The sequence below is a fragment of the Seriola aureovittata genome, chromosome 8 (assembly GCF_021018895.1).
Source record: "Seriola aureovittata isolate HTS-2021-v1 ecotype China chromosome 8, ASM2101889v1, whole genome shotgun sequence".
Lineage (NCBI taxonomy): Eukaryota > Metazoa > Chordata > Actinopteri > Carangiformes > Carangidae > Seriola > Seriola aureovittata.
Window position 1 is genome coordinate 15750603 of NC_079371.1, and position 15055 is coordinate 15765657.

Here is a 15055-nt window from a genome sequence, read left to right on the forward strand (position 1 = left end):
ATACACTAACTCTTGTTTCCCAGAGGAATCTTTGTGTAACATAAACTTTATGGATTTACAATGGGAGTAAGATCATCTCCGCATCAAGATTCTTTTGGAAAACCTATTGCTATCTACAAATCTGCTACTACTGTTAAAACCAGGCTTTTGTGTCCAGCGTGCGAGTGGAGTTGGGCTCTTCTGCCTGTTCGTTCATACTCCATTGCCATTGTACCAAGATGTGCTAGAATCCCTGTTCTGAACCCTTCCATCTGGGTTTAAGAGTACCAGACAGGCCCATACCTCACCACCAGAATGTGGTTCAAATCCCTCTCCACAACATTTACACTCGTGTCCCTTGCAGCGGTGCGGTGAGCAGCGAAAAAGCACCCAGACACAGGTGCAAAGACGGAGAGAGCCAGTAGTAGGAAAGAAGGCCAGGGGCTTGTCTATGAAGCATGACTGGAAAGGCATTCAACCACAGTACCTTACCCAGCCCAGCTCAACCCTGTCCAGTCCTAGGTGTGTGTGTGTGTGTGTGTGTGTGTGTGTGTGTGTGTCTGTGTCTGTCTGTCTGTGTCCGTGTGCATGTGTGCGTGTGTGTGAGAGAGTGATTTGAAAGTACAATGTTGAAAAGAATAAGCCTACATTTAGAGCCAAGATAACTGTCCCTGATGTATGAGGCCAACCCCCTCCCACCTCTATTACACACACACACACACACACACACACACAAAATGAGCGGAGAGAAAAAGAATAGAAGGAAAGAGAGTAAAAGTGTGTGTGTGTGTGTGTGTGTGTGTGTGTGTGTGGTGTGTGTGTGTGTGTGTGTGTGTGTGTGTGTGTGTGTGTGTGTGTGTGTGTGAGTGAATGAAAGGTATGGCAGGAGTGTTGTGTTGGCTTGGCTGACCGTCTGCGGTTGTGCGGCGGTGAGAGGGAGTTTTGGGAGCGCAGAGCGGGCGTTGCTGCCGAAATCCCTGAGAAATGTTCGTTTTGGATCCGTGTCCGTGCTTACATACCGCCCTCCCGACTGTCTCTCATTCTCCGTTTCATTTTCCCTCTTAAGGTTTAACTCAAAAGTTATGAAATGGGGAGTCAAAATACATCACTTGAAAGCGCGGCGACTCTGAAGGGTGTGTGAGAGAGCGCGCTGCCCTCCACCCTCCGACCTGAGTCCGGGGCCACTGAGGCTGCAGGGGTGAGGTTATCTTCGGGGGAGATACTGGAGGGCAAGCAGTCCGCTTTGCTTTAAGACAGATGTTCACTTGACTGAGACAGGTGTCTTTGTTTTATGGAGATTTTTTAAGAAAAAGAGAAAGTTTTGGCCACTTTTCTCTTTCGGTCAGAGACTCTTTGAAGAGCCCAATTCGTTTGTTCTGAAATGCAGTTTACAATAGTTTTCTCTGGAAACATGTGAATTCCTTCCGATACCATGACATCACTCTAATTGTTTCCAATGCGTTTTACTTGTTTGAAGAATTTCCATAAACAAATATTAGTTGAAACAAGACAGAATAACGCAGATAAAAGTCCAAAAGAAAACTGCCTGATTCTGGAAAATTATAGAAACAAGTTGGTTTGCACTGTAAACAAGTGAAATTATCTCACCTCATTACCAGATGTTTTTCACATAGAACGGAACACTTGTTAAAATGGATATTTTTGCAGTGTAAGTTTGGTCGGCATCGCATAGCGACTGACTAATCCCATTTTGATCCAATAAGTGTGCATGTGCGTGTGTGTGAGGGAGAGAGAGAGAGAGGGGAGAGAGAGAGGTGGGAGGGAGTGAGGAGAGGAGAGGAGGGAGGGAGGGAGGATTGATCCGCGTCTGTTAAAATCTTGTTCTGGTTTTTCTTGGAGTGAGGTCTGTGCCTGCCGACGCGCCTCTCCTGTGCAGCCCCCCTCTCAAGAAGAGCTTTAATGGAAGGAAACCTTGGAATTTTTGAAAGGGAGAAGGATCTGCATAATACCAGTGAAGTGGATAACAACGCACGTCTGGGTTCTTCTTGCGTTCTCTCTTGCCTTTTCTCCTCTGGTGTCTGAATGAAAGAGAAAGGCAGATATAAGGGGAAGAGAAACGGTGCAGGTTCTGGACTGGGAGTCGATCTGTCAGTGTGATTTGGGGTAAACACGTTTTCAGTGCGCCCGTTTTAACTTTTTTATTTCTTCAGAAACTGGCGAACTCGACTCCTCTCCTCTTGCACCGCGGACTTCGTTTTTCTCGCAACGAAGAGACTTTCGTGTTTCCCCCCCTTCAGAGAAACTGCTTAAACTTTCTACGTTTAAAAAAATAAATAAAAAGATCAGATTGCATTTTCCCCCTTCAAACATTTTGGAGGTGATGTCATCGTGCTGTGTTTTGGCTGGTATTGTGTCGAGAGGGCGCAGGGAGGACTACTGCAGCCAGGCGGTAACCAGCGGCTGAGGCTAGAGGGGAAGTCCGGAAAATCAGGTGCAAAGTGCGGCTGTCATTTCCTCGCTGTGTCGCGGGTGGCTGAGTCCGCCACCCAGTCACAGCTGTTCCCATCCTCTCCAGCCACCCCTCCCTCCCTCGTCTTTCTTTCCCCTTTATTATCCCCTCCCATTCTCATTCAGCACTCTCCATATACCCCTCTGAGCTGGACCGCTCCAGGACCTTATCACCCTCTCTGTCGGACACTGTTGGTCGGTGTCACCTGAGCCATAGACCCATTGTGCCAGCGTGGGGCAGCAGACATGACCGAGGCCGCCCTGCATTACCCTGCGCCCGAAGAGCCCCCGTCTCCAGCTCGCCGTCTGCTCCATCAGCCAGCCCAGGTATCCCACCTTCATCAGCTCCTGACCCTGCTCTGCTGGGACTAAAACTGTGTGTCTGTACCGGGACAATCACTCCGCCACTTTTTTTAATCATCTTACCTACAACAGAATTCTTTTTGGAGACCAGAAGCTCGCTGTTGCGCTGAAACGTTACGCATTGGATTACGCAGAAGATTACGCACGCACCGCAGCTGTCCGCGGGGCCGAGCGTCACTCTGAGGGTCAACAAGGTCGATTGGAGTTGGTTATCTGTGACGCGTGAGCGCGCTTTCACCTGTTCCTCTCCTTGTCGGGGACGCGCAGCGTTTAAAGCCCTAACTTTCCCCCTTTGCTCCCCCGCCCATCTGTCTCTCCACCGGTCTGGACAGCTGTTAGAGGTTGCCCGGCGGTCACAGTGGCACACTTACCCTGGCCTCACACCCCACCTTGCCCGCGCCCGCACATTTACCCATACCGGGGGAACCGGGGCACACCGCCGCCGATGCCAACGGGAGTGTCCGCTGACTCTTTGACTCTGCACAACATCCAGCGGATTCAAAACACACAGGGGAACTCTCCGGACTGTCGGACTGGCTCAGACCGAGCGAGGAGACTGTCTCTGGGCCAAGTTCCATAGTGGAGGGGGGAAGCAATGTGGTCCCTTCTTTCCACGCTGACCGTCTTGTAAGTCACTTTTACCACTTCAACATGTAATAATCTTTTTTATGCACTCAGGTTCTGTCTGTTTCCTCAGTTGTTTAAACTAGTTTAATGACAGACCTGGCTATAGAAGAAGATGATGGAGAGGAAGGTTGCAGTCTCTAACGATTACATCACTCCTGATCAGTCCCCATAGAAAACATACCATGGAAGGTCCTGTTTTGATTGGCTGACAGTTCAAGGTCACTGGGTCAGAGTCAGGGCCATGTTACTCATAAAACCTGCCATAAACATCTCCATCACCATCTGTACTTACTTCAGGGATGGCCAAGCTGGCCTAGAGAAGGCCATTTTCCCATCGCCAAGAAAATGCTTTTTTTTCCTATTGAAAATATTTCAGAAGTTGAGTCAAATAACACCGGCTTTATCTAGTGGGATAGGAAAATGATAAAGTGCCAAGAGCAAATCTAAGGGAGGAGGATACAGGCTCAGGGGGTTTGAGTTTGCCCATTCGAGGTGTGTCTTGTTAAAAGCCAAGGGATTTATTTTTCTTTCTTTGTGTCGGCTGTACTTCTCCCAGATGGCAGTCATCTCCAGATACTTCTCATTCCTCACACAACCTGGACAGGGTGTGTGCTGCTGCTGCTGCTGCTGTTGCTGCTGCTGCTGCTGCTGCTGGTGTCTGCCTGGCTGTCTCTCTCCGCCTGTGTCTCCCTCACACTCTCTCCACTTACTCACCTAACTGCCTACATCTGTCTTCCTGTCTTGCCTATACCCCTTCTTTTTCCACAGATACTTGCTCAGATAAAAAGTATGGATTAATAACTGATGAATGATGGCGCCCCTGGCAGTATCTGAGAAGGAGCAGTCTCACTGTTTAGTCTGCTGGTTTTAGTTTAGGTCTACCAGAGCCAATCATCTTTCATTCATTTCCCTCTTGCCTATCAGTTTTACCACAGCCACTTTACTTCATCCACATGTTGTTTCACCAACTTCATCTGAAGTTTTTAGCCAGAGAGAAAAGCCAAGGGCCTTTTGCCACAACAACCTGTTCCTGCTCCTCTTCTAAAGCCACAGCTTAATGTCGAGGTCTTCCTCATCTCTTACCATTGCTCCAACACAGGCCCTATTACTGCTGATCCCACTCACACACCCACTAGCCTAACCACTATTCTTCACCAAGGCCCACTGCTGAACATCTGAAACTCTTGCACCGTGCCGAAGCCCACTGCTCCACTGTTGGCCTACCACGCTAACCACTGCTACACACAGCTGAAACCGCCGCTCTGTGCTGAGTCCCACCAGGCCGACCGCTCTCACTCCACGCTGGTGCCCAGTCCTCGGTGCTGAGGCCTGCTAGTTTAACCGCAGCCTCCATATGGTAGATCTGCTGGGACGCAGGTTTATGATGTCAGACCCTTGCTTGTTTTGGCAGCCGTCCAAGGCGCACCGGGCTTTCCCTCTCTCCATACCTCCTTCTGTCTTTACTCTCCCCGACTTTTACTCTGCGCTCTCTTATTCTCTCGTTTTCTCATCCCTCCCCCACCCCCTGGCTGATCCTGTCTCCCTCTTTCCTCTCTCCTTCTCTTTCTCTCTGTGGCTGGCATAATATGGAGTGTCGGTGGTTTTTGTGGGAGCGGGGGAATCCAGTGCTGAGGCACTTTTCCTGCAGTGTCCTCGGCGGCAGTGCAGCCGTGGTGTTTTAACAGCTGAGAGTCCTCACAATGCACAGGCGCTCAGGTTTTTTCGGCTGCGCAGGCATAATGTGAGGGCCAACACTGCGTTGCCCAGGATGTCTGCATCTATTAGAAGGACTCAGGGGCCAACACACCAGCTATGGGAAAGAAATGTTGTGAAAGGGGGGGGGGGGGGACAAGAGGCTTATGATGGTATATGTGTGTGTGTGTGTGTGTGTGTGTGTGTGTGTGTGTGTGTGTGTGTGTTTGTGTGTGTGTGTGTGAGTCAGGAGGCAGTGACATATGTTACGATGTGCATGAGTTGAACCCCCTTCCTCTTCTTTCCCATTATTTATCTTTTTGTCTACTTCTCACGCCAGACCACACTCTGTGGTTACACCACTGTCTCTCATTTTGCCACTTTTTCTTCTCCTTTCCTCGAGATGTAACCTTAGTCTTCTTTGACCCTCTCTCCTCTGTCTGTCTCACGTGCATCTGCCCGTTCTTTCTGATTTTATCTCCCACCTCTTTTATTCACTGTCAGCCTTCTCTGGCTTCATCTCCCCTCTGTTTATTCTTATTTCACCTTCCTGTGTCCTGCTTTCTCCTGATCCCTTTGTGTACCTCTCAGTCTACCTCTCTCGCTATCTCCCTCTCTCAGCAGCGCGTATGTCTTTGCTTTGGCCCAGCTGTCAGCTGCCTGCTCCTCCTGTACACACACACACCCTGCACACATCTGCACATCTGTGTGCATGCCCATGACAGTGTGGAGGAGTCATCCTGCTAACCCCAAACATAAAGGAAGATGGGAGCCAGGGAACGATAGGAGAAAGATAGAGTGGACAGAGAGGGAGAGATAAAGTAGAGGAGAGAGGGAGGACAACAAGTCAGAGAAAGACAGTTGAGCAGAGAGAGAGAGAAGAGGCATGCAGAGAGATAGCAAAAGATGAGGTGGGGAAAGACAAAATTCGTAGAATTGCTTTTCAGCCCACACACTTGGTTCTGAACTTCATCAAGTCCTCAGCCACTAATTCAGAGCAGTTCATGGACTGCCAGAGTTGATTTTGCGTAACACAATCACTCCCTTACTAAAGTTGTAAATAGCATTTGTTATATCCAAGGTCAAGGTCTAAACTTCAATTAAGCAATGTGATAAAGTGAGAAGAATTTTAATTCTAACTGTAACCAGCTGTTTCAATCATAAATGTCTCTAAAGATAGTTAGCAAGAAGAAATACAGAACATTTTTACATGGACCATACACATGATTTCTCCCTCCTACATCACTGTGATCACTCCTCACCAATTGATTCCTCCACACATTATCTTTCCACACATTTTGTAAGCTCATGTCCTCACTTATTCATAGCATCTCTAAATGTAACCACAGTGCACCCTTGCTCCAAAGCCACATCACAGCAGAGTGTACACCTGTAGTCCAGCCCAGCTGTCTACATACACAGAGCAGCCAAATAAGCCAGCCAGTTTCCCTTAGATGTCCAAACCAAAACATGTTCTAGTTGTCTCGGCATGTTTGCCATTTCGCCACGGTCCAATCAGGTCATTTGGAGGCCAGATTTTGGTGTGGCGAAAGTCATGAACGGGTCAGAAAGTGGGTTTGGACAGGCGGCTGGTAGTGTTACTATAAACAGTGCTGTGGGTGTTGTCTGTCTGCTGATCCCTGGACATGTGCCTGTCTGTATGTCAAGTCGCTGTGCCAGCTGCACACCCAGCAGTGTGAGTAATCACCCAATAAGGAAAAGAGATGTTGAACAGAAAGAACAGCAGAGAAGAAAGAGATGGAAACGATGGTGTCAAGCCCGACTCTTCCAGCATTCAGTGTTGCTTACATATTTCTAAACTCATCTGTTTCTACTTTTTCCAGATGTATCCAGATGTTGCTGGTGATGTGCAATCCATTACAGGTTAGAGTGTGCATGCATGACAAAGAGTGATTGTAAGATAAGTTTTACATCGGTAGTACATGCAATTTTTCGAGCCTGTTCATGACTCTCGGTCTCTCTTCTCTCTCTCTCTCACTCTCACTCTCTCTCTCTCTGTGTGCCAACCTCTGGGTGTGTTTGTGCATGTGCTCCCAGCAGGTACTTGGTGTGGATGGAGTCAACTTCAGTGTGCATGTGGAGAACCAGACACAGGTGCGAGACACCATGAGTCGGCGACACCACCGGGTCTACCAGCTCTATAGCCGCACCAGCGGCAAACACGTCCAGGTGCTGGGGCGCAGAATCAGTGCCCGGGGAGAAGATGGAGACAAATATGGTAAGACACACACACAGCAGAACACAGGCAAACACTTTGGTGAATGTGTGTATGCACACCGAGAAAGATGCTTACTTGCACACACATGCACGGCTGCAACTACAAAGACTTAAAGGTTGAGCAAGTGCATGCATGAGCGGATACAGAATGCAACTGTGCAGGCACACTCACAAAAACACACACACATGCCTCCCCAGGCTTTGGCAGAGGGGCAGTGGAGCTTGTCTTGGGAGTACAAAGACCTCATCGACTGGCTGCTGACTCAATGATTCACAAGAGAGCGAAAGAAAGAGAGAGAGAAAGAAAAGGTGTTAGTGGAAAAAAAAAGTGAGTTAGAGGGAGAAGCCTAGCAGGTAGAGTGTTGGACCGAGTGTTAGAAACTCATCTCCTTCATCGATCCCTCCATTGATTTCTCATCCTCCCTGTTGTCTCCTCTGGATTTAAAACAGCAGGCTTCCTCTCCCTCCCCTCCCTCCATCCTCTAACACTCCTTCTGTCCATCCCCCTCTCCATCCCCCTCCTGTCCACCTTCTCCGTCTGTAATGATGTGCAGTCCATTCTTAAACCACACACAGAATCAATGGGCAGAGGAAAGCTAAGCCATAAAGCTAGAGTTCATATTTCTGTATGTGCCCCAGTGGCGGCTCATGTTTCTCGTCCTGTCCATTCACAAACACGTCAGGTTGCTCTTCACACCACTTCAAGCTATAGATGGGATCGTAGAAGCAAAAGCCTGCCTGAACACCACTAGAAAAAGATGATAAATCCAACGAAAACTGACCAAATGTGGCGACGAGGGCAGCCAAGAGCAGAGAGAGAAGAAATAAAGCAAAGAAGGGGCAGGTGCATGAAGGTATAAACAAGAAGAGGAAGAGCAGAAGGGAGACGAGAGGAGAGTTGGGGGAAGAGAGAGGAAGAGGGCAAGAGGGAGGGAGGTATTGATTTCTCTTGACCCCTTTGTTGACTAAGGTCATGTAGGAACCATTTTAGGGATTTATTTTTAAACAGGCACAAGCGCTGTCTGAAGATGTGCAGTTAGTGGAGCAGTATTGCCTGGAAGGATGAACATGCACACACCTGCACACACAAACACACACAAACACACAGGGATGTATGCGCACATGCACGCACCTTAAAACAACAGTATCGCAGCACACAGTCTGAGTGTTCTGCCGCTCCTCTCGGCTCACCGTGCTCCGTCTACTCTTGGCTGTTATCTTTTTTACGAGGCCCATTTGTGGTCAGCGGCCTCACATCCACATGTGTGTGACCGGGCTTATCTAACAACCATCTGTCCAACCAGAGACATTTACATCTGTCTGTGATTTATCAGCACATTTAATAGCAACTATGAATCCTAAAACTGTGATTCAATGTGAATGCCTTATCTGGTTTAAAAGCCAAATCTGATTTAATGGTGGCTGGTAATCTGTGCAATTAGGGTTACCCTACTTGGCACTGGGTCTGTTAGTGTTAGTGTTGTGTTAGTGCTGTTAATGTGTAAAAAGTTATGCTTGAAGGTTGAAACTAAATGATTTCTAAATTTGAGTTACTCTAATCTTTCTACCTGTGATATTTGTGTGATACAGCCTTGAAGTCCTTTAAACACAACATACTGTATTTTTCTCTATTGCCTTTGGCTCTAATGTCTGTCTGTCTCTGTGTCTGTCCCTTCACAAGCCCAGCTCGTAGTGGAGGCCGATACCTTTGGTAGCCAGGTGAGAATCCGTGGCAAAGAAACCAATTTCTACCTGTGCATGAACCGCCGCGGCAAGCTGGTAGGAAAGGTGAGACTTCTTTTTTCTAGAGACACGTTTTACAAAAACATCTATTAATCTTACAGTTTCCTGACCAGCCTCTCTTTGTTTCTTCCAATGTGTGTGTGTGTGTGTGTGTGTGTGTGTGTGTGTGTGTGTGTGTGTGTGTGTGTGTGTGTGTGTTGTGTGTGTGTGTGTGTGTGTGTGTGTGTGGGTGGGTACCTGTGGTTTCTCTGCTCTCTCAGAAGGCCAGTAATCGAAGCGCCGACTGCGTCTTTGTGGAAAAGGTTCTGGAAAACCACTACACAGCTCTGATGTCAGCGCGCTACACGGGTTGGTATGTGGGCTTCACTAAAAGAGGTCGCCCTCGCCGTGGCCCCCACACACTCCCCAACCAGCAGGACGTGCACTTCATGAAGCGCTTTCCGCCTGGGGAGCAGCCTGACCTCACCACCCCCTTCCGCTTCACCACCGTCAGCAAGCGTGGCAAGAGGGTGCGCGCTACCGGGCCCCGCTAGTAGTGGCTAACGCTAGCACCCACTGTCTCGTCATCCAAAGCCTTGACCTGAGCCTGGCAATGGCTAACCCAGTCATCTCTTCTGTCACACATGACTGAACAACTCCCTTTTATGGGACAAACATTGACCAGAAACTTGATGAATCATTCACGGGGTTTAGCTTTACACCAACTAATTTGCCACTACAGCCCCATAGTTAGTGATCATTCCTCTCAGTTTTAGTTCCCTTACTGGACCAACTGGACCATTACTGGTCTGTGGCTGGAAGCTCTATGGACCTGGTCTGCTTCCCTTCATTGGCCAGAAATACTGACAGGGAACCTGAAGGGCAGCCAGAGTCCCAGGCTCGACAAAGGCCTTTATTCCCCTCACCACAAAAACCACAAGGCCTTCATGTCTCCTTTTCTGGACCAGCTGGACACTGTCAAGTATGGGATTACAACTGGACCATACAGAGAGAACAAGGGTGGGAAAAGCTGACTGAACAAGAGAGTGGGTGCCTAGCCTACGGATAAAGGGAAAACAGGAAGGAGAAGACAAGAAAATGGTCAAGTGGACAAAGGGAGTGATCTTCACAGATCAAATGGACCAATAATGAACTGTTGACATGTGACGCACTTATTTGTCTCACTGCTAAATTGGTGAGAACCTGTGAGACTGTTGGACGAATGGAAGGATGGATGACAAGAGGATGAATGAAGGAATGATCGCGTGAGTGACTTGAATAAATGAATGTTTGTAAGAAGAAGACAAGGACATGTACGTAAGAGTGTGTGTGTATGTGTGTATGTATGTGTGTGTGTGTGTGTGCGCGCTTGTGTGCGTGAATGAGTGCACCAACAACCATGAGTGAAGCTGGATCACGAGGGACTCTGGAAAGGGACCATGCAGTCCCTGCATGAACCCGTGACAACTCACCGCAGGGACTGAAGCTTTAGGAACTGGAATGTATAAAAACCAAGCTGCACCAAATACAGCCAGCCAATCACAGCAAACCAAACCAACGACCAACCAAAGACAACTGGAGACCTTCTTCATGACTCCTCCCCATGCCCCCCATCCCCCCCCCCCCTTCCCCCAAGGACACATCACCCTCAGCTTATAGGTGCCGAGGGTGACGAGCGCAGGGACGAGCACGGCGGGGAGGGTACCTTCTCTATTAGCATTGCTATAGAAACGACCCAGGGGATGATGCTCCTGTGCGATACCGTGGATACAGAGTGCTGCTACCAGGACATTCAGTGGAACAAACCAAAGTCTCATGCATACACACAGGAGAAAAAATATTAAAGGGAACAATTTATTGAAAGTTATATATATTATATATATAAAAGAAGACAGAAACCCTAAATAAGCAATCTTACTATGATGGTTACTATAATTATTATGATAAAATTATTTCATTTATTTATTTCAGCTCTGTGTGCAGCAGTCTTTCTCGACTCAGTAAACCTTACAGAAACATTTCCTGTGTCTCCAAGCCTTTTTACACTGCTTCCTCACACTCTTTTCTCTCAACAAGTTGACTGTAGAAAGAGATTCAAGGTCACAGTTGCTCCATATGTGGTCGGATGACTTTACTGCTCAGTTGGTTGATTGACAAAAAATTGATTGGTAACAATTTTGACAATTAAGAGTAGTTTAAGCCAGCTTGATTTAATTCTGAACTGAATATCTTTGGGTTTTGGAATATTGGTTAAACAAACAAGCAAAATATCACCTTGGACTGGACATAGTGTTAGGCGATGTGATGATTCTGTATATAGCATGATACAATATAAATCTGGCAACCATCAGAGATTACGTCATGGCAACGTTTGCAGAATTTTTGCATCAATGTACCTTCATGTTTGAGATATTTAATTTTACTGGTTAAAACAAGAACAGGCGTTGCCCTCTAGTTATTTTATCCATAAACAACTCTTCACTTGAATTTACTGAACATTTACTTCATCACAATAGACATCAATATTTTAATATGAAATTACATTTACCATGATAGTTTTTTAACCATATTGTCCACTCCTAAGAGGCATTTTATATTTTTTGAATTTCTTTTTTTGCATTTTATAGATAATGACCAATTAAATAAAAGAAATGATCATGTAAAGTACTTACAGCCACAACTGGCTTCAGAATTATTAGAAAACTATATAAGAGATTTAAAAATATTCTCTGGGCAAGTATCAAGGGCCACTAGTAGACAACTATTCTCTCTTCCTCCTAACAGGTATGAGAGTTACTCTGAAGCTGAACAATTTCCCACAATAATTCATCAAACAAACTGGGGAAAGTTCTTCAAGCAGCAGATTTCTAAAAGAGACAAGGCACAAGTATCTTAAGGCCACAGAAGAACAAATTCTCAAGTTTTTGTTGGTTTGGCTTGAAGTAGTTACTGAAGCTCAAACCTCAGATATTAAATTACATGAAAAATTCAAATCTAAGGTGGGCCAGCTTCACTCAGGAACCCCTTCAAATTGCCTAAGAAAACTGTTGAGCCCCAACTGTTGTGCAAAAATTGACAGTGAGTTCCACATTATAAAGTTCAGCAATGAATATGCAGCATGAAGGGTCAGACAGAACAGTGGAAGGGAAACATGCAGTAGCTAGATAGAGTTTCATAGCTGCTTCTCCTCTCATCTATCCTGCTCTTATCCCCCCCTCCCCCCTCCCCTTCCTTCCCTGTCCTAGCAGGAGGTCACTGAAGAGATGTCGCTGCCAAATGACCCAATCATGCCGGCAGACACAAACAGCTGACTCAGGGGGAAAAAAAGGGTTGTACCAGAGGATTCCTATTGCAAGGCAGCAGGAATCTGTGCTGGAGGGGGGGGCTGGTATAAAGAGGAGACAGTGGGGTGGGAGAGAAACGGGGTGTGGGGGTGGGATAAAGAAGACTGAGTAGGGGGTAGTGGTGGTGGTGGGGTGAGTTGTTCATTTCTGGAACGTTGCTCCAGTTCCACTCGGGAATGATGGAAATATCCCGTGTAGCCAAACCCAGAGTGGAAGGTGTATGGTAATCATGTCGGTGAAGGAATGCCAAATATGTGCGTGAGAACGGAGCTGTGACCTGAGAGCTGCAGGAATTATGGGCCAAAATCCCACAGACCCAGAGGAAGCACACACACCCATATCCAACACATACACACATCATATACTAATGGTGCTCCACCAAGCACAAATCCATCCCACATAACTTATTCCCAGAATTTGAAACATTCTACTATACTGAACTAAACCCAGAAATGCACAAAACCAACCCCACCAGCAGGCCAACTCCCCTCCTTCTCCTAGCTGAGAGAATACACACTGCACAATCACCAGGCAGACGTATTACAGAGCTCAAATACACTCGCCTCAGCTTTGCTATAAATGAACCACTTTAAGCATTTCAAACATACATTTCTCCTTCGCAGTTATGGTGTTTACAAGACTGAGTATGTGATCTACAGTAACAGGTTGTTTAGACTCTAAAGTTGGCAACCAAACAGTCAGAGCCCAGGTCTCATAAACAGATTACACTGAAGAGATAGCTGAGTTCATACTCCCACCTGGTGGCCATTCTTAATACAGTGAACACACAGCACACTTAAACCAACATTTGTTTTTTGTTAAATGACTTGAAGCAACTGTAAAAAGAAAGTCTTACTTACAGGTGCATAATGTCAAACCTATTGGCATTGAGTTGTAAAACATAAAATGTGGTTAGAATTGAAACAAGTTTGAGTTTATTATGACTTGGTGGATGCAAAAAGGCCTTTAGTTATTTTACTCTAAACATTTTTTGACTGTCAAAGTTGTGTTACTGTCAAACACTTTATGTTTATGTTGACAGTCTAAACTAATTTTACCCGATGACTGAAACACTGTTAATGAAGTGAATATAAGTGATTGACCATTCTGGGCCAATATGTTTGAAAAGTAATGAAAGGCCATTTTGAATCAAGTTAGTTAACTTAGTCTCATCTTTACCCACATGCATCTTTCTACTTAACAAAATACTGTAATTTTTCAAGAAACAGTATGTTTATACAACATATAATCTCTTGAGAACAGCTGTGAGCGATTACTTATAGACATTGATTGGACTAAAAGATTTAAAACTACCTACATGTTGCTGTCCATATTGATAAATACAGCTGATAGAACAGGATTGCAGCCACTTCTCACCTACATAGGATCATTTAACACAGAACTGCAGAAAATGTAGTGATCTAAATGGGTGTGTGTTGGGTAGGTACATCCTGGCTTCTAAATCCTGGATATGCTACACATCAGTATATTATGACATGTAAACACGTTATCCAGGCATTCTTTCTTGGTACAAAACGTAATAATATATTAAGTAATAAAAACGAAATAGTATGCTGAAGCATTAAAATGTGATAGTATAGTAAGTTATAGAAACGTCATGCTAACACCATAGTACAGTAAGTCATAAAAACGTAATATTATAGTAAATCATAAACAACGTCATAGTATAGTGAGGCATAAAAACGAAATGGTATATTAATGTATAAACACGGCATAGTATAGTAAGTCATAAAAAAATATCATAATATAGTAAGGCATAAAAAATGACAGTATAATAAGGCATAAAAACTCAATGTATAAGAAGTCATAAAAACGTCATAATATTGTAAGGTATAAAAATGTGATAGTAATGACATAGTATGGTAAGTCATGAAAATGTCATAGTTAGTAAGTCATAAAAACATCATAGTATACTAGGGCATAAAAAAAGTTATAGTATAGTAAAGCAAAAAACGTCAGAGTATAGTAAGTCATAAAAACTTCATAGTGACGACGTAGTATAATAAGTCATAAAAATGTCATAATATAATAAGGTATAAAAACATGATAGTAATGACATAGTATACTAAGGCATAAAAAAGTTATAGTATAGTAAAGTTATAGTATAGTAAACTTCAAAGTATATCAAGACATAAAAAATGTCATAGTATAGTAAGGCATAAAAGGCGACATAGTATAGTAAGGTATGAAAACGTCATATTACCAACATAGCATAGTAAGTCAAAAAAACGTCATCATATAGCAAGTCGTAGAACCGTCATAGTATATAGTAAGTAATAAAAACGACAAAGTATAGTACGTCATAAAAAACGTCATAGTACAGCAAGTCATAAAACTGATATATTATAGTGAGGAATAAAAAGGTCACATTATATTTAGGCATAAAAACGCCATAGTAAAGCAGGTCATACAAATGTCATAGTATTGTAAGGGAAAAAAACAACATGGTGTAGTAAGTCATTAAAAATGACATTCTATAGTAAGTTATAAAAACTACATGGTATAGTAAGTCCTAAAAAAAACATAGTATAGGAAGTCATGAAAACGAAATAGTGTAGTAAGGCATAAACAATGTCATAATATAGTAAGGGACAGAAACG

At 44.9% G+C, this 15055-nt stretch overlaps 1 protein-coding gene across 3 annotated transcripts; it reads left to right on the forward strand.

The window, feature by feature from the left end:
- The first annotated feature begins 1838 nt into the window (after positions 1-1838).
- On the forward strand, positions 1839-11109 carry fgf18a (fibroblast growth factor 18a). 3 transcript variants are annotated; one of them, XM_056383753.1, is made up of 5 exons: positions 1839-3438; positions 6975-7014; positions 7189-7369; positions 9050-9156; positions 9372-11109. In XM_056383753.1, exons 1-5 carry the CDS (start codon positions 3407-3409, stop codon positions 9642-9644), a joined length of 633 nt encoding a protein of 210 aa, XP_056239728.1. In that variant the 5' UTR covers positions 1839-3406; the 3' UTR covers positions 9645-11109. The 3 variants fall into 3 exon arrangements, with proteins under 3 accessions (XP_056239728.1, XP_056239731.1, XP_056239730.1); XM_056383756.1 differs by having other exon boundaries at positions 9375-11109; XM_056383755.1 differs by having other exon boundaries at positions 7192-7369.
- The last annotated feature ends 3946 nt before the right edge of the window (positions 11110-15055 follow it).